Here is a 19605-nt window from a genome sequence, read left to right on the forward strand (position 1 = left end):
AGTTTGGAGCCCCTCTAAGTTAATTCCCAAGACCATTTGGAGGCAGCTTGCAATAGGGAGTGGAGTGTTGACTGGACCAGCCGAGCAAGGTTCCGGTAAAGGTTCTGAAACTTAGAAGAAGTGATGGGACCTTGTCAGTCTCCTGGCCTCCCTGGGTCTCAGCTTGCTGCTCTCCTAAACAAGGGCTGTGGTTCTGGGTCCCTTCTTGCTCCAAAGCTCTGGCCCTGTGATTTGGGGCCCACTGGGCCAATCTGTCTCTGTGTGGAGCCTCCCCAGATCTCCCTGGCCAAATTGTCTCTCTGGTTCCCAGTTTGTCAGCTGACAAGCCTGGTATTCTTTTCCTCTGGAGGGGTGTAGTGTTTTCTCCTAAGAGGCAGGCCCTGGCAGAGGGCTGGGGCACCGAGGACAGGCTGGCCTAGAAAGCCATCCCAGGCAACAGCTCCAAGGAGACAAAAGACAGCTTGAGCTTTGTCTCTCACGTAAACACTGTTTGGGGCGCAGGAAGAGGAAGAGGGAGGAGGAGCTTGGCTTGTTTGGCTAGTGTCAGAGCTGGGGAAAGATGCAGCTCTCTCTGGGAAACATGCTCCCTTCTCTTTGGGAAGAAGCTTCCCTCCAAACCCTCCTTCTTCTCTCTGCCATCATCCTGATCCTGGCACATTATCTGCAGAGCAGGAGGAGGCACCTAAAGTACCCTCCTGGCCCTCCGGGGCTGCCCATATTGGGCAACTTCTTCCACATAAATTATAATGACCCTCAAGCCAACATTCAAAAGGTAAGGAGTGAGACGAGAGGGCAGGAATCTACTGGCTGGGGGGGGCACGGAAACTGGGCATGTGCTGGGTAATATCCTGGAACGGGCAGCAAACAAACTTGGATGTCCATCCCTGTTCTGGCCCTATCTGGAAAGCAGCAGCCTCTTGCAATGGAAGGAACATCTGGGTTAGGGATTAGACAGTTGGGTTCTCATCCTCCTTCTGACCTGGAGAAACTTCTCACCTGTGGGTTTGCTTGTGGACTTTCCTTTTGCACATGAATCTGATGCAATAAAATAATAATTGTAAAGTGCTTTGTACAGTGATGGCCACCCATTAAGCATTAGATAAATGTTGCTCTTATTACTATCATGCCTTAAGAGATAAGTGAGCTCTTTGAGAGACTGTCTTTTGCTTATTTATTTATTTTTACTTACTAAGTACCTAGTATGCAATAGGCACTTAATAAATGTTCACTAGTGGATTGATTGGCAGAAATTACATAAACAGCCTCTGAGGTCTCTTCAAATTCTTGAATCAGAGATACTTAGCCTGGGGCCCCGGAATTTCTATTACAAATATTTTTGAAGGGCAGCTAGATAGCACAGAGGATAGAGCACTGACCGTGAAGTCTCTAGGACCTGAATTCAAATTTGTCTTATTTACTAGATGTGTGACCCTAGACAAGTCACTTAAACCCAGTTGCCTCACCAAAAAGAAATAAAGAAAATAAAAACATTTTTGGTCATTCTATTTTAATATACTAGGTTTCCTTTATAATCCTATTTATTTTATTTTATGCACTTAATTTTTTTTTTCTGAGAAGGGATACATAGAATTAACTAGAGAAACAAAGGGGCAACACACACACACACACACACACACACACACACACACACACATATATTTATGAAAAGTTAAGAAACTATGGTGTTCAGCTCTAATCTTCAGACTTTGGACAAGCCATGTCAGCCTCTGACGTTCACTTGACTTATTGGTCAATTATGAGTGTAAACTTTATACTGCCAACATCCCAGTAGTATCTGTTTCAATTAAGTCCACCAAACGCTAACAATGCTTTTTTAACCTGACATATCACAATGGTGATTATTAGGTACAGTTTACTCATCTCTTATATAAAGACTTTTTTTTTTTTTTACTTTTTTGTGTTCTGGCAGTCAGTCTGCTGACACCAATGGACACTTCCTCATAATCATGGTTTTGAATAAAATTGGATTTTTTTTTTAGGAAATTGATTATAATGAAATTCAGTTATCAAAAGTTAAAGAAAAGAAAACCAAGTTACTAAGACCCAGATTTCTTTCAGAGCAAATGCACTTTGGAAACTGGTTTTTGAACTTTAGTCTGAATAAAGTACAATTATTTACATTTATCCCTTTTGAATTTAACATTATTGCATTCAGTCCAATCACAGCCCTTCGAAACTGTTTTGGTCAACTGCAACACTCAGCTGCCCTTCCTGACTCAGTGTTGAATGCAAATCAGATGAGTACTCCATCTGTGCCTTTATTGATAAAATGGTAGTCCAGGGCCAAGCACAGATCCAGGAGTAACCCATTAGAGGTATCCTACCTGGGACATTAAGAAGTTAAGTGCCTTGCATGGATCAGGTATTGGATGTGAAACCAGTTCTTTAAGATGCTGTTATTGCCTCCTAGATGAGATTGATGTAATCTTTGTATCTTTATAAAAATGTACACTATCTACATTTTGTATCCATCATTCAGATGATCCTCAATATACTTATCTGTATTACCTAAATCTGGGAAAGTTTCCTGATAGGGGTCAAAGATCATGGTAGGATCTGAATCCAGATCTTAATAGATTTGAAATTCTAAACTCCTATCACATCCCACTTCTCACCTCATTTTGTTTTTTACTTTTTTGAAGTCTAAATATTCCTGGCTCCTGAAAATAGTCAAATTATGCTATAAAGTTGAGGTCATTCACTGTCTGAAGTTCTTGAAGCAGAAGACAAGTGTTTTGGGGGCCCAATTAAACTGTAATGACTTCAGATAAGCATGTCTGATGACAAGCCTTGTTAAATTCATGTTGATCTTTTCTGAAATCATTTAGAATTTTCTTTAGATATATATATATATATATATATTGTATTTACTTATAAATGCACAGAAGATTTCCATCTAGAGTCTAGCACAGTACTTGGGATGTAGCTGGATGATTCATTGTTCTTTGGGGGTGAACTGAACTGAATTCAATCTAATTGGATCAGACAGAATTGGGTGGACTCCATTTCACATTGTTTCACCAAAAATAGCCTTAATGACAATAGAAGTATTCAACTCAAACTAATTCTTTTTCAGCTTGCTAAGGAATATGGAAATGTTTTCATCACACGGGCAGGCAGTCTTATCTTTATGATGGTAACTGGATTGCCAATGATCAAGGAGGTCCTACTCAACCAAGATGAGGCATTTATTGATCGTCCCCAATTTGCTCTCCTCGTCCATGTCTTTAAATCATTTGGTGAGTTCTCTGAATTATGATAAACATTTTTCATCTCCAGAATTCTTTGAAATATATCTTTGACTCCTGTCCACCATCCCTGAAGGATTCCAGCCCATTTGTTGATAAAAATAAAAAAAAACAAAAACAAAAACAAAAACAAAAACAAAAACAAAAACAAAACAAAACAAAAAAACAAGCCTTTGAATTCTCCTTCATGTCTGAGAATGAAAGGAGAGGAACAGGATTGAGGGGAAGGGCAATGAGAATGGAGAAGGGGTTCTCCCATAAGAAGACTAGTTGAAGAAAGCTGCATTATTTGACTTAAAGACAAGAAATGATTTAGTTGGGAGGTGAAAAGAGCATGATGACTGTCTTTAGGTATTTGAAAATATTAATGAGTAAGTTTATTTGCCCCAGAACCAACAGAAAAGGGAGAGAGCTGCAGAAGAGTACAATTTGTCTTGACACTAGGAAAAATTTCTCACCATCAGAGGTATCAAAAATGAGATAATTTTCCTTTAGACATGGTAGATTCCCTCACAGCTGATGTCTTCAAACAAAGGTGTTCAATATATTTTGTTGGTGTTATTTTCTGTTTACAAGTTAGTCTATTGCCTCTCAGATCTCTTCCTATTTTGAAATTCTGTGGGTTTATAATTCTAACTTTAAGCCCTTTGACCTATAAGTCAGCTGCATCTGAAGGAACTTAACAAAATCAAAGTCAAATTATTTTTGTTTTATTTTGCTTTGTTTTAAAATGAAAAAAAAAAAAACACATATTTTTACTTTATGAAATGAAATAACAATTTATATAACAGTGCAATAAAAGATGATTGCACATGAAACTACAAATCTATTGTGCATAACTTAATATTCTTGTCAATATACAACAAAATCATTATGTAAATTTCTTTTTTTCCCATTTTCTCATCACTGGCTTCCTAGAAATGCTACCATTAGATAGACAGAAGAGATGGCTACACACTTGTGTGTGTGTGAAAAATTATTCTATGAATACTAGTATCTGTCATTTTTCATAATGCAGATAGCATCTTTCTTCATATGTCCTATACTTAATTTGGATATTTATAATAGACAGAAAACATATTTATTCAGAGTAATTCTTAAAATAATATTGTTTTTACTATACAATGTTTTTGTTTTGCTTATTTCACTCATCATTATTTGCTACAGTTTTTCCAAGTTTTTCTAAAATCGTTGAGTTTATCATTTCTGATACTACGGTAGTCTTCCATTGCAATCTTCTACCACAAATTATTCAATTAACTGATGGGAATTCCTGCAGTCTCCAGTTCTTTGCCACCACAAAGGATGCTGTTATAAACATTTTACAACATATAGATTCTTTTCCCTTATCTCGGATTATCTTTGGAAAAGGGGGGTATTAATGATATTTCTGGGGCAAATATAGAGAGTTAAATAAGTCTAATCTGCTCTTCAAAAGAGTTAGATTAGTTCACAAGGCTACCAACAATGAATTAATATACCAATTTTCCACATCCCTTCCAACATGTCACCTTCCCCTTCAGCTATTTTAGGCAATCTGATACATATAAAATGATATCTCAATGTTGTTTTAATCTGCATTTCTCTAATCAGTAATGATGTAAAAGTTTTTTTTTTTTTAATATGGATATAAATTGTGTTGATTTCTTCATTCTTCATCCTTTGATCATTTTTAACTTAGGAATTAACTCATATTCTTTTAGATTTGGTAAAATTTATTTTGTATATTTTACATATGAGACCTTTATGTCATAAACTATCTATAAATTCCCCACCAACCCAATTTTTCTGCTTTTCTTCTGATCTTGACTACTTTTCTTTTATTTGTACTAAACTTTTCAATTCAATGTAATTTGAATCATCCATTTTATACCAAACTTTGCTCTCTATCTTTTATTTGTAAATTGTTCACTTATTCATAAGATTTATAAGTGAGATGCTTAATGTTATTCTAATATTCTTGTAAAATCTCTACATTAGGTCATATGTACATTTTGACCTTATCTTGGTAAATTGTGTGAGGTGTTGCAGTTCATTGGTCTATGTTTTCTCTGTTTCTGTCATACCATTTTCCAGTTTTTCCAACAATTTTTACCAAATGATGAATTCTTATGCCAAAATCTTAAGTCTTTACACTTGTGAAATACAAAGTTATTATGCTTATCTGTTGTTGTAAATTGTATTGTCTATTCTACTCCACTGATCTACCTTTATATTTTTTTAGCCAGTGCCAGATAGTTTTAATAATGACTTCCTCATAACATAGTTGGAGATTTGGTACTGTTAAAGTTACTTCCTTTATGCTCTTCATTATTTTCTTTGATATTCTTGACTTTTATTTTTCCAAATTAATTTTGTTATTTTTCTAATTCAACAAAACATTTTTGGTAATTTAATTGGAATGGCATTGACTATATAAATAATTTTGGGTAAAATTTTCATTTTTCTTATGTTGAACCAGCCTACCAATAAACAATATCTGTCTGATTATTAAAATATGATTTTATTTGGATAAAATTTTTTTTATAATTTTTGTTTGTATAGTTTCTGAGATTTGGCAGGTGTACTTCAAGAGTGCTTAGACTGTCTTGAGTTATTTTCAATAAGGTCTCTCTTACTATGAATTCTTGTAAAGTTTTATTTGTGATATATAGAAATGCTGATGATTGATGCTTATATTCTATTTTGCTAAAATAATTAATTATTTTACCTAATTTTTTAGTTATGTCTTTGAGATTTTTCCAAATATATCATGATGTCATTTGTAAAAACAGTTTTATTACCTCATTCCCTATTTTACTTTCTTCAATTTCTTTTTCTTCTAATTGATATTTCTGGGATTTCTAGTACAGTATTTAATAATATTGGTGACAGTTGGCATCCTTGTTTCACACTTAATCTTATTGGGAAGTCTTCAAAATATTCAGTAATTCTCAGTACTTCCATAGTACTCTTACAAGGAAAAATCCTAGTTTATCCACATTGTAAATAATGCTTGCTGATGGTTTTAGATAATTACATTTAAATGAATTTAAGGGAAAATTTCTGTTTACTAATACAATCAAAGCTTTTAATAGAAATGAATAGAATAGAAATGTTCTTTATTGAGAGAATTTTCTGCATCTATTGATAATTTTTATATTTTTTATTATTGATGAAATCAATTTATTGAAAAAATCAATTGTCTTAATCATTTTATGTCAAATTAACATTCCTTGAGGAAGTTACACTGAGTAATTCTTATAATACATTGTTGTAACCTTTTAAGTTAAAATTCATTTAGGATATTTGTATGCATAATCATTAATGAAATTGGTCTATACTTTTTATCTCTTTGTATTCTTTCTGGTTTATATGTCAGTGTCATATTTGTTTCATGATAGAAATTTAGTAGAATCCTTTCTTTGCCTATCATTCCAAATAATTTATTTAATATTGGAATTGGTTGATATTTAAATGTGTGATAGAATTCATTTATTTCAACTAGTTCTAGTGTTTTGTTTTGTTTTTTGAAACATTTATGGTTTGTTCGAATTCTTTTGTTAAAATATTTCTATTTTGTATATTATTTCCTCTTCTGATACTTTGAGAAATTTATATTTTTTGTAAATATTGCTTCTATTTTACTTGAATTGTTAAATTTAATGACCTATAATTGAGCAAAATAATTCCTTATACTTGCTTTAATTCTATCTTATGCTTATGAGTGATATTTATACCCTTTTTAAGACTTAATAGTGATTTGTTTTTCTTTTCTCTCTCTTTTTAATAATGTTAACCAATTATTTATCTATTTTGTTTTATTTCATCAAGATATTCTACTTTTATTTATTAATTTAATGTTTTTTTACTCCAAATTTTCACTAGTATCATATTTAATTTTTAGAATTTCCAGTATAGTATTTAATTGGAGATTTTATTGATTTTTTCTCTAGGTTTTTACATTGTATATGCAATTCATTAGTGTATTCATTCTCTCTTCTATTGATGTATGCATTTAGTAATACATTTTTCTCTAATCACTGCTTTTGCTATATTTCATAAGTTTTGATATGTTATCATATTGTTATCATTCTCTTTAATGAAATTATTAATAGTTTATATGATTTGTTGTTTAAACATTTATTTAAGATTATATTGTTTAGTCTCGATTATCTCCTTGGAACCTTATTAAATATAAATTTATTGTCTTATGATCTGAAAAAGATAATTGTAATATTTCTGCTTTTCAATTTTGGCTTTAAATTTTTATGAATTACAACCATGAAATTTACAAACAATATATGATCAATCTTTATAGCGATACCATGCTGAGGAAAAAAAAAGTATATATATATATATATATATTTTTCTATTTCTCTTCAATTCTCTTTAAATATCTATCACATCTAATTTATCAAAATTTCTATTTACTTAACGTTTTATTTATTTTTTTGGTTGCATTTATCTAGTTCTGAGAGGAAAAAAAAATAACGATCCCTGCTATCATACTACTACTAATAGTCTTGATCACTCTTTTGTTTAACATTTCTTTCAAAACTTTATAATATTTTGTGCATGTAGGTTTGGAATTAGCATTGCTTCATTGTCTATTGTAATGTCCTGGTTAGTTTCTGGAGGTCTTGGGACCAGCCTTCATTTCAACAGAGTAATCACTAAGAGAATAGTCAGGGATAAAGTCCAAAAGTCTTTATTGTCTCCTTCACAGTCTGTCTCCTTGTTTGGGGCCTGGGCTAGCTTTCTGGAGGCCCTTTAGAAGGGCCTTGGTCTCAGTGGAGGAAGCAAGAGAGCCACAAAGAGGCTGATGAAGATGGAATGTCTCCCTGAGTCTAAAAGCTTGAGCTCCATCTATAACTCTATTACAATTACATCATTACAGTATATCAATCATTATATCACTAGGGAACCATTATTTGTTGTAAGATTAAATCAATCATACTGAACTAGAAAACTCACATGCTAAACTAGATAACCATTGTCTTAACAATTCCACTGAGTCAACACTTTGGAGAAATATGTTTAAGGTTCAGTATGATTGATTTAAACAAAGTTCCTGCCCTTTACAATCTATGACCATTTATCAAAATGTAGTTACCCTATTTAACTCTTTTAATTAAATCCATTTTAGTAATACTTTTTTTTCCTGAAATCATAATCACTATCCCTGACTTTGTTTACATCAGCTGAAGCAAATAAATTCTACTCCAACCCTCTATTTTAACTCTGTCTCTCTGATTTCAAAATGTTTCTTGTAAACTGCATATTGCAGATTTTTAATCCATTTTTCTATCCATTTCTGTTTAATGGATGAATTTATCCCATTCATTTTCAGAGAAATAATTGGTATCTGTGAATTTCCCTCCATCTTATTTTTATTATTTTATTTTAATTCTTTATTTTTCTCTATCATTTTTACCATATATTCTTCCTTTACTCTCTTATTACTTATTTTAGCCAACTTCTGAAAATCCATCCTTCAACCATTCATGCAGTTCTTTTAATCTTAATCTATATACTCTTGTAAAAGTCTCTCCTTCACCCCATACCCCAGTTTTTCACCTTTCTAAAAGTTCAAAAAATTTTAAAACTCTTCAGCCCAGATAAGAGTAATATTCCAATGTCTCAAGCTGTCCATCCCTACCTGCTTCTACTATATTAGTTCTTTTCACCATCTATTTTATGAAATACTTTCTCTTTTTACCTCTTTTCTACTCACTTTTGTTAGTTCTTTTCACCATCTTTTTTATGAGATACTTGCTCTTTTTACCCTTTTTCTGCTCACTTTTGTTTTTTAGAATCACCTCAAACACAATTCAGCCCCAACCTTCTTTTAAACTACCTAAGTAATGATAACAGATTTAAAAATACAATTACTAATAATACAAATATTAATAAAATTAATATCATTTTCATATTCATAGGCAAACAGTGTGACCGTTATTAGAACCTTATAATTAGTCCTCAGTGATTTCCTTATGATTCTTTTACATCTTTTACACTAACTTTTCCATTGAGTTCTGGTCTTTTTGTAACAAGTACCTTAAAGTCTTTCAGTTTATCAAGTATCAAATATCAAATATCCCTTTTTTCCCATTGATGATTATATACAACTTTGCTGGATAAAATACTCTTGAGTGTAATCCCAGTTCCTTTGCTCTTAAAATTATAATGTTTTAAGACCTATTACCTTTTAGTATAGCAGCTGGTAGGTCTTGTGAAATTCTTCTTATTTTTCTACAGTGTTTAAATGTTATTTTTTCCACTTTTTGGTACAACAATTTCTCTTTAATCTAGGTATTTTAAAACTTAGCTACAGCATTCCTACAAATCTTATTATTGGAATCTCAGGTTGTGATCAGTGGATTTTTTCTACTTCTTTTTTATCTTCTTGTTCTAGAACCTCAGAGCAATTTCCTTAATGTTTTCTTGTAATATTGCATACAGATATTTTATTTTATTATATCTTTAAAGTAGATCTGCAATTCTTATAGTCTCTTTTTTTTATCTTACCACATCAAACACAATTCATAGCCTTTCAATCAATCTTTCCAATTTTATTTGTGCTAGATCATCCTCATCTCCTGCACATTTTAATCAAAATAGCCTAGACACTCTTTTCCTCAATGGCCCTCTCCATTTCAATCCAGTCATAGGATCAGAGATTTAGAACTGGAAGGAAATTTAGATGCTAACCTCTCTAACCCCTTACCCCCATTTTACAGATGAGGTCTGAAGCCAAGAGTTTATAAATACCAGAGTCACAATTTAAACCCAGATCTTCTTAACTCCAAGACTAAAGCTCTAGCTTATGAACTACACCTTTACTGCATGCTATACCCTTCATTTTTACTTTCCTTCATCCCTCTTAACCTTTTGAATTCTTTCAAGAATCAGTTCACACACCTAACTTATCCATGAAGCTTTCCCTTGTGAATAATATATTCTCCTGTGTCTAATACATATATATATATATATATATATATATATATATATATATATGTATGCATATATATATACATATATATATTTGGTAAAAGTCTTGAACTTACATATTAATTCATAATGATTCATACCAGTGATTAGCATTGTAAAGGTCTGAAACTCTGAATAGGTGCACTGGAATCAGACAACCGAGCACTTAAGGCTAATTAGTTATCGGACAATACTCTATTAGCATATGCTTGGAAAATGGCCCTTCCCACTATTCTATGCTGGCTCGATCTTTTGGTGTATACAGAGAATTGTGGGAGGGATTAGGGGGTGGAGTAAGACAAGCCAGAGTCACTTTGGCGGTGGATAAGGAGAAGGAGGTAGTGGAGAGCTTGTGTCCATTCCCTTCACTTCCCCCCACCAAAGACCAAGAATAAAGACCAAGGACTTTTGCTTATTCTGACTCTGGCTGATTCTAAGGCATCCAGGGTGCTAACTCACTCTTCACATAGCACAATGCCCCAAACATAATAATAAAGGTTAATGACTGACATTTATACATTTGAGGGGGAGTTTCTGACTTATCTTCCTTATAAGATGGAAATTTCCATTAAAACTCAACCAGTCTAATACCACTTGTATATCATCACTTACAGCAGTGCTTTGCTAATCTTCAAACCTTAATAAATAATTGTTGGATACATGAGTGAAAAGACTCAGGGCATATATTTTGACATTTGAGAGAATTATGGGATCTCAGAGACATGAGGGTTCTTCCCAGCTGCCTAAGACTAACTGCACCTGAATTGGAATCTCCTCTCAACATTCCTACCCTAAGATTCTGCTTGAATTACCTTTAACAATGGGGAGCCCACCATCTTTCAAAAAAGCCCATGATACTCTAGGATAATTCTAACTGGTCTATAGTCTGTCCTTTCTCATAATTTAATTCCACTTCTTACCTCATTCACTGATCATTCCTGGTTTTGCTCTCTGGGTCCAAGTAGAAAAAAGCTAATCTCTCTTTGACACAATGCCGGCAATACAATTCTGCTGACCTTTTACTAGGTCTTCTTCTCTCTTTTGTTTTAACATTAACTTATGACACTGCAGATTACTATGATGAATATGTCTATCATTGTATAAAATGAAATCTTCAACCACTGTGAGTTCCCATGAGTCTTTTTGCTTTAAAAATATCTCTCTACAATTTTCCTCTTTTTTGGTCAAGGATACCATCATCCATTCAGCATTTTTTCACATTTACAAACTTTCTTTAAATAGCACTATCTGTGAAAGGAACACCGTGTGTGTATATATATTTCTTCTTATGGGGGCTAAGTAGTTGTAGAGAAACCTCTCCCAAGTCATTAAAAACAATGTCTTTAAACAAATCAATTCTTTGGCACCTTTCAAAAACTCTTTGCTCTTGTCCCAAGTTCTTCAAGGTAAAGATCCTTCCTGGGAAAGGAATATCCCAATTTCCCTCTTCTACTACCTCCAATTTTTGGGTAAAGAGAAATGGGGTTGACTTTTTAATACTGTACCCAAGGTAGATGGGCTTTATCAGTTCTATATGAAATCAAACAAAGGAAGGGACAACAAGTCTACTTGTGGAACATCTATTCCCCAGAGGCCAAAGTGCTGCTGCTCTGCCTGGAGCATCATGGTGATAAAATCAACAAGAGCCACCTGAGATTAATTAGGACTCTCAAAAATGCATTTGACCACCCAGATTGGGATTTATGCTCATCCTTCTGTCCATAGCCATCTTCTCCAAAGCAGAAACTCATCCAGCAGTGAGTTATCTCTGAATTCAGAAATTCATACTTATGTATCCCAAGTTCCTTATAGGTTCTTAGTACCTCTGAAACTTGATATCTCTTTCATTTGTCTTTAGGACCTCCAAATATTTCCATGTGTCCTACAATTAAACTTTAACTGTTATTTCTTCAATTAGTGTTCTTTCAGAGCAGGAACTGGCTAGACCTTACTTTGTAAACTCAGCATAGTTTTGGGGACACAATAGGGTTGTTGTTGTTGTTGTTGTTGTTGTTATTGTTTTTTGTTTTTTGTTTTTGTTTTGTTTTGTTTTCAAATGCCTGTTCAATTGAATTCCGTGGGTAATAGAGAAAATAACCACACCAGTAAAATTATAGATCTTTTGAAATGTTGACATAAATTATTATTATTTAGGCTTAACCTTGTCTAATGGTCAAGCATGGAAACAGCAAAGAAGATTTGCTTTAATGACCTTGAGGAACTTTGGTTTGGGAAAGAAGACCCTGGAAGATCGGATCCGGGAGGAAGCCATATTTCTCATTGAAGCTATCAGGGAAGAAAAAGGTGAGCACTGGTCAGACAGAGATGTTTTCAATTTCTTGTGATTTTCCATTTGATGAGATGAACATTAAAGAGAATTGGTGATTGTGGATGGGGGAAGCAGGGGAGGAAATGTCATCTTTAGACTAGAGACAGGCAAAATACCTTCCCGTGTCCCCAGGGATGTTTTAAAAGACCCAACATTGTTCTCTAGGAAGAAATGAGATAATGAACCAAGAGTACAACCCTTGGCAATTCATTCTTTTCAATGTCATTATAGTCATTTTCTGCCATCAACACATAGATAGTACATAACTTAACTTTTCAGATGTCACACATGGAGCCCTGCCTTGACTGGTCACTCCAGAAACTCCCTACACATACACACACACACACACACACACACACACACACACACACACACACACCTGTGTCTATTCTCTCTTATTGTCCTTTTCCAACTTTTCTTTTTATTTCGAATCATCCTTCTTTCTCTCTATTTATTGAATCATCTGTTTCCTTTTCTTGGTATCTTCCCCCTTATTCTTGTCTTCTGATTTGCTCTCTACTTCCTACTCCTGTGTGTGAGTATGTGTATATTATATACACATATTGTTGTCTTCATTTATTTTAAAATTTTGATTGCTTTTTCAATAATCTTTTTTTTGTTCTTTTTCCTCCTCCCACTGGGAACTCCCTTCCCCCACCAGATCCTAAGAACAAATATACATAATCATGCAAAATAAATTCTTACATTGGCCACATACAGAAACATTTATCTCATTGTGTAACCTAAGTCTGTATCATCATTGGACTGCTGGAATTGTAGTTATTATTGCATTGATCCAGGGTTTTGAGTCCATCCAAATCATCTGTCTTGTCATCATGTTGCTATTGTAGATATATGTTCTTCTACTATTCTTCCACCTTCTATGTTTCTATTTTTCCTTTCTCTTTCTCCTCCCATAATCATCCATTTCTTTTTCCTCTTCTTCTTCTACTTCCTCTTATTATCATAGATTAAGGGTAAAAAGGAATCTTGGAGCCTATCAAATCAACCTTCCCTCCCATAATGCAAATGAGTAAACTGAGAAGTGGAGCAATTAAGTGACTTGCTCAAGGTGAGTCATTAAGGTAATAAATATGTATTAGGTGCCTATGATATTCCAAGCACTTTGCTAAATATCGGAAATATAAAGAGAGGAAAAAGAGAATCCTTTCCCTCAAGGAATTCCTAGTCTAAGTTAGGGAAGACAATATGGAAACAATTATGTACAACAAAACATAAGCAAGAGAAAATGGGGGGAAAAATGACTGTTCAAAGATATTAGACCTAAGGTAACCCAACTAATAAATATCCAAAGTAGTATTGGAGTAAATGTCTGAGGTAGGCATTGTCTGAGGTTCTAGGACCAGTTCCTTAGACATTAACTGTTCCTGCCTCCTTTCTTATTTACCTTCACATTTCTTTTCTTTACATTTCAGTATTTCTAGTTGTACTTTCAACTCTACTACTCACATGCATAAAAGTAGTCCATAGAGGTATATAGTTATTGGTATTGCTAGATGCACACAAATATCAATGGATATACATGCACCTTTGTGCCCGTGCCCATTACACAGATGGTGATATCTTTGAGAATATATACACATGATATATCAAAGGTCACTTAGTCCAGCCCCCTCATTTTACTGATGAATATATGGAGACAAAGACAAGTAAAGTAATTTGCTTAAAGCCACCTGTTGAAACAAAACATGTCAATTAAATCCCAAGACTTGACTAAAATATAAAAAGTGAGCTTTTTTCCCCTTCACATCTATTTTAGGAAAAAATCTTGTTTAGGAGAAAATAGGAGAAAACTCTGTTGGATTCCTTTAAAGAACATGAGCAACACGAAAAATTGTTTGTCCCCTTTCTCTTCTGGTCAACAGGACAGCCCTTTGACCCCCACTTTCAGATCAACAATGCTGTTTCCAATATCATCTGCTCTGTAACTTTTGGACATCGCTTTGAGTATCATGATTCTCAGTTTCAGGAGCTGCTGAAGAGTTTGGATGATATCACAGTGCTTGAAACCAGGTGGGAGTGTCAGGTAACAGACCGTCCCTTCCTGAGCAGGGTTGGCTCAGCCTCAGTTGGGTCATGGACTTCCTCCATGGGAAAAGAAACAAGAACGGCTGTGTGATTTTGGCAGGAGCTGCATCAGCTTGTGCATGATTTCCTCTAAGCAGTAAAAGGGGCTGAGAAGGGGAAAGGAAGGAAACAAGAGCTTTATAAACAGTGGCATGAAAAAAACATGCCTCGGGGACCCATGCTGTTCCAGAACACTGAGATCTCCAAATAATGGAAAACAAAAAGTTTTTTTCTAGAATCTTTATCCAAATTACTTATTTACAAATGCTCATTATGCATTTATTATGTGTCAAGTACTATGCTAGGAAAAGGGGATACAATGACAAAAATGAAGCAGTTCCTGACTTCTGGTGATTTGTTGGAGGAGACAACATGTGCCTAAGTGAGTGGTGTGCAAATAAATAAATCCAGTGGGAAAAGTTTTTGTAGGCATGGTATTAGGAGCCAGGAGGACAAGGAAAGACTTCATGGAGAAATTGTCTCTTGAGCAGAGTCTGAGAGAAACTGGGAATTTTATTCTCACCTATGCAGGGAAAGAGTCAGACAGGCAGAGATGAAAATGGAGAGAGATACACACAAACACATGCACACACACACACATAATAAGAGAGAGACAGAGAGACAGAGACAAAGACAGACAGAGACAGAGAGAGAGAGAGAGAGAGGCCCTATAAGAGACAGAGACAGAGAAAGAAAAAAAAAGAAAAATCAGAGAGACACAGACAGTTTAAGTGCTTACATTTAAGTTTTGGAAACAACTTTACATTTATTAGCTCCTACTCCAGTGCTTTTCCATGGAGTGCTCTCCCTCCTCACTTCCATCTCTTGGTTTCCTTTAAGAATGGGATCAATGGGACAGCTAGGTGGTTCAGTGGATAGAGCACCTTCCCTGAAGTCAGGACAACCTGAGTTCAAATCTGATATCATACACTTAAGACTTCCTAGCAGTGTGATCCTGGGCAAGTCATTAAATGCCAATTGCCTCAAAAAAATGAGCTCAAATCTTACAGTGCCAGTCCTTCCAGCTTCTGTGCATTCCTCTTTCAGATTATATTTTGACAATTCTGAATATATTTTGCTCATAATTATTTCCATGACATCTCCCCCATTAAAATGTGAACTCCTTGAGGACAGAGACTGGCATTTTTGCCCCTTCATTGGATGCCTGGCACTTAGCACAGGACTTGGCACATAGTAAGTGCTTAATAAATGCTTGTTGATTGATCTTCACAACAGCCCTTTGAGCTAGTTGCTATTGATATCATTACTTTACAGTTAATAAAACTGAAGCTGAGAAGTTAATGACTTGCTCCATGGCTATTAAGTGTTTGAGGCAGAATTCTAATTCAGATCTTCCTGAGTCTTATTCCAGCTCTCCATTTACCTTTCCTCCTAGTTGATCAGTGAATAAGTCTCACCAAAGGAATCACTGGCTAACAATTTCACTTAACTCCTCACAAGTCTGGCTTTGGAAGAAAATAAGATCAAAGGGTGAATAACCCTAGCCCTCATTTCCCTAAAAGAAGCAAAATGGAAATTCAGGAGAGACTTCTGTGTTGCTAGCAGGGAAATATAGGCCCAAGTACTAGCAATTTCCATAGAAAGAATCTTTTTCTTCTTTGCAGGTTCTGAACCCACCTAGATTTGTGACATCTCAAAAAGATTATTTAAATGCAATAGGACATGGCAAAGGGGCTTGTGTATGAGACAAGAAATGGTTGGATGCCAGCTTGGGTATTGGGAGAGCAACAATATGGGAGGATAGACAGTGGAACATGGATTTCAGGAGTGCATAGACATGTAATTAAGATAAATTCCATGATGCAAAAAAAGGTCAAGAATCTGACTTATTACAAGGAAGATAAAGAGATAGGTTAGTCCAATAGGAAGTGATTTCCTCCTTCTGTTCCCTTATATATTATTTAGCTCTTCAATATATTTCCTTGGATAATGAAACTCCTGCCAGGACCTCACAAGACATTCATAAAAGAATGGAAGAAGATAGAGTCTTTTGTAGAACAGGTGATCAAACAACACAAGGAAGACTTGAACCCAGAGGAGCCCCAGGACTTCATTGATGCTTATCTGAAGGAGCTGTCCAAGGTAATATAGACAACTCAGAAAGTGGACATTGTGTGTTTAAATTGTGCAGAATTAAGTGTTTTAAAGTGTTCCAAACTTTATATCCACCTCATAATGTAAATATCTTTTCTCAGTGACAACTCTGGAAGGTAAAGTGTGCAAGTGATGGAGCTTGTTAGTGGAAAATTGTTTTTTTTTTTAATTTTTAATTTTAGATTTAGATTTAGAACAAGAAGGAACCATTATGTTCATTGAGTTCAACCTCTTGATTTTATAAGGGTAGAAAATAAAGTTTAGAGAGATTAGTAAACTTGTTCCAGTTACACAGCTATTATGAATCTGATATTTTATATTATATATATATATATATATTTAAAATATGCATTTTATATATTTTATCCCTATGAATTCATCTCTTTGCACCCCATTTTTCTTATCAATAACATTAAGATATTCTAGGTATCTGCTCTCCTATCTATAATTATTGCATATATTCTTTATAAACTTTACAATAGTATAAAATAAGTAAAATTATCAATTATATATGCAATCAAAATATGATGACTTTGGGGAATTTGTGAGACAGTCAAACATGTGGGTAGCATTGCAGCCCATGTCACTACTGAGTACTGTGGAATCAGATTTCAAGCATAATATACAAATATTTAACAAAATAAATAAAAAGACATTAGAACATAGATCATGTAAGTTAATATGTAGTTCCCAAACGAATGTGAACTATCTGCATTTTTGTTTTTCTTCCTGGGTTATTTATACCTTCTGAATCCAATTCTCCCTATGCAACAAGAGAACTGTTCGGTTCTGCAAACATATATTGTATCTAGGATATACTGCAACATATCCAACATATAAAGGACTGCTTGCCATCTAGGGGAGGGAGTGGAGGGAGGGAGGGGAAAAAAATTGGAACAGAAATGAGTGCAAAGGATAATGTTGTAAAAAAAAATTACCCTGGCATGGATTCTGTCAATATAAAGTAATTATTAAATAAAAATTAAAAAAAAATATGTAGTTCCCAGCTGCAGTCAATATATAGCCTCTACATATGTAGTCAAAGTCCTTTTACATGGTTTAGTGGCCTCCTTTACATTTGAGTTTGAGACCAATGGAGTTCCTTTCCAACTTCAAGATTTTGTGATTATGTCCTATATAATTCAAGAAAGCCAGATAGCTATTTATTAATATATTAGATGATAAATTCATCAGTCACATTTACCTGGGAACAAACCATTTCTCTAAATATCAGTAGCTTCATTTGAAAAATGGATACAATATTATTGGTACTATCTATCTCATAAGATTATGGGCAAAGTAGTTGAAAATTGTAAATCATTTTGATACCATTCTTTTTCTTTAATTAATCATTGGGGTAAAATATCTATTCTTACTCAAAAAGTAATAATGTTAAGAAATGAAAATAGAACCCCCACTTGGCTATATATAATACATCAAGGCTTACAAAATATTTTAGATTTTCTTTCCATTTTAGTCAATGTCATGAAATGCAGTGCTCTATTTAAGAACACAAAACAGATAAGTAATAAATCTAGAATTAAAGGAGGCCCACCTAGGCAAGTATCTTGCACGTGGATAGAGCACTGGACTTGGAATCAGGAAAACCTGAAGTCAAATCTGATCTCAGATACTAGCCATGTGACCTGGGAGAGTCACTCAATCTCTGCTTCAGTTTTCTCAACGATAAAAATGGGGATAATAACAGCTGCTATCTCACAGAGTTGCTATAAAGATTAAATGAAAATATATTTGTGAAATACTTATTATAGTGCTATATAAAATCGCTAGATATTATCATTCTCCGTATTATAAATTCCTTTATTTCTGCCAGAAGAATAAAAATCCAGAGCTACTAATAGGCATATGGATAGATCTTTAGTAGAGTGAAAATAAGAATAAGGAAATAAAAATAAGGAAAAGGAAGGGAAAGAGAAGGAAAAGGTGGTAGAGCAGGAAAGAGAGGAGTGATAGGAGGAGAATGAAAATAAAAGAATGAAAATGAAGGAGAAGAAGAGAGAAAAGAAAGAGAAAAAAGGAGAGGAAAAATTCAATCCAAATAAATACAGATTCAAATTTTATATAAATTTGTATGATTCTGACCAGCACATATCTTTTTTTTTAATTTAATTTTATTTAATAATAACTTTATATTGACAGAATCCATGCCAGGGTAATTTTTTTACAACATTATCCCTTGCACTCGCTTCTGTTCCCATTTTTCCCCTCCCTCCCTCCACCCCCTCCCCTAGATGGCAAGCAGTCCTATATATGTTAGATATGTTGCAGTATATCCTAGATACAATATATGTTTGCAGAACCAAACAGTTCTCTTGTTGCACAGGGAGAATTGGATTCAGAAGGTAAAAATAACCCGGGAAGAAAAACAAAAATGTAAATAGTTCACATTCGTTTCCCAGTGTTCTTTCTTTGGGTGTAGCTGCTTCTGTCCATCATTTATCAATTGATACTCAGGTCTTTTTGTCAAAGAAATCCACTTCCATCAGAATACATCCTCATACAATATCGTTGTCGAAGTGTATAATGATCTCCTGGTTCTGCTCATTTCACTTAGCATCAGTTCATATAAGTCTCTCTAAGTCTCTCTGTATTTATCTGACCAGCACATATCTTAATCAGATGATAGAAAAATTCTCATAATCATCTTGAAAAACTAGAACTCCATACCAGCCCTTTTTTCTTTGTTTATAGAAATAAGAAAGAAGAAGATTGTTAGGGGAGTTCCATACACATAGGGAAGAGCAGTGAAATAACGAGTGATGGATTTTAGTCAGGAGTCAGGATTCCTATTATTTGTTAGCCTTTGCCTTT

At 34.2% G+C, this 19605-nt stretch overlaps 1 protein-coding gene across 1 annotated transcript in view; it reads left to right on the plus strand.

The window, feature by feature from the left end:
- Nucleotides 1–506: 506 nt before the first annotated feature.
- Nucleotides 507–19605, plus strand: part of LOC127563234 (cytochrome P450 2J4-like) — a 36868-nt gene continuing 17769 nt past the window's right edge. Inside the window, exons 1-5 of the mRNA XM_051999560.1 lie at nt 507–772; nt 3098–3260; nt 12396–12545; nt 14457–14617; nt 16585–16761. Coding sequence (XP_051855520.1) covers nt 560–772; nt 3098–3260; nt 12396–12545; nt 14457–14617; nt 16585–16761 — 864 coding nt within the window. The 5' untranslated portion in view covers nt 507–559. The remainder of the gene's footprint in view (nt 773–3097; nt 3261–12395; nt 12546–14456; nt 14618–16584; nt 16762–19605) is intronic.

The sequence above is a fragment of the Antechinus flavipes genome, chromosome 4, assembly GCF_016432865.1.
Source record: "Antechinus flavipes isolate AdamAnt ecotype Samford, QLD, Australia chromosome 4, AdamAnt_v2, whole genome shotgun sequence".
Taxonomy (NCBI): Eukaryota; Metazoa; Chordata; class Mammalia; order Dasyuromorphia; family Dasyuridae; genus Antechinus; species Antechinus flavipes.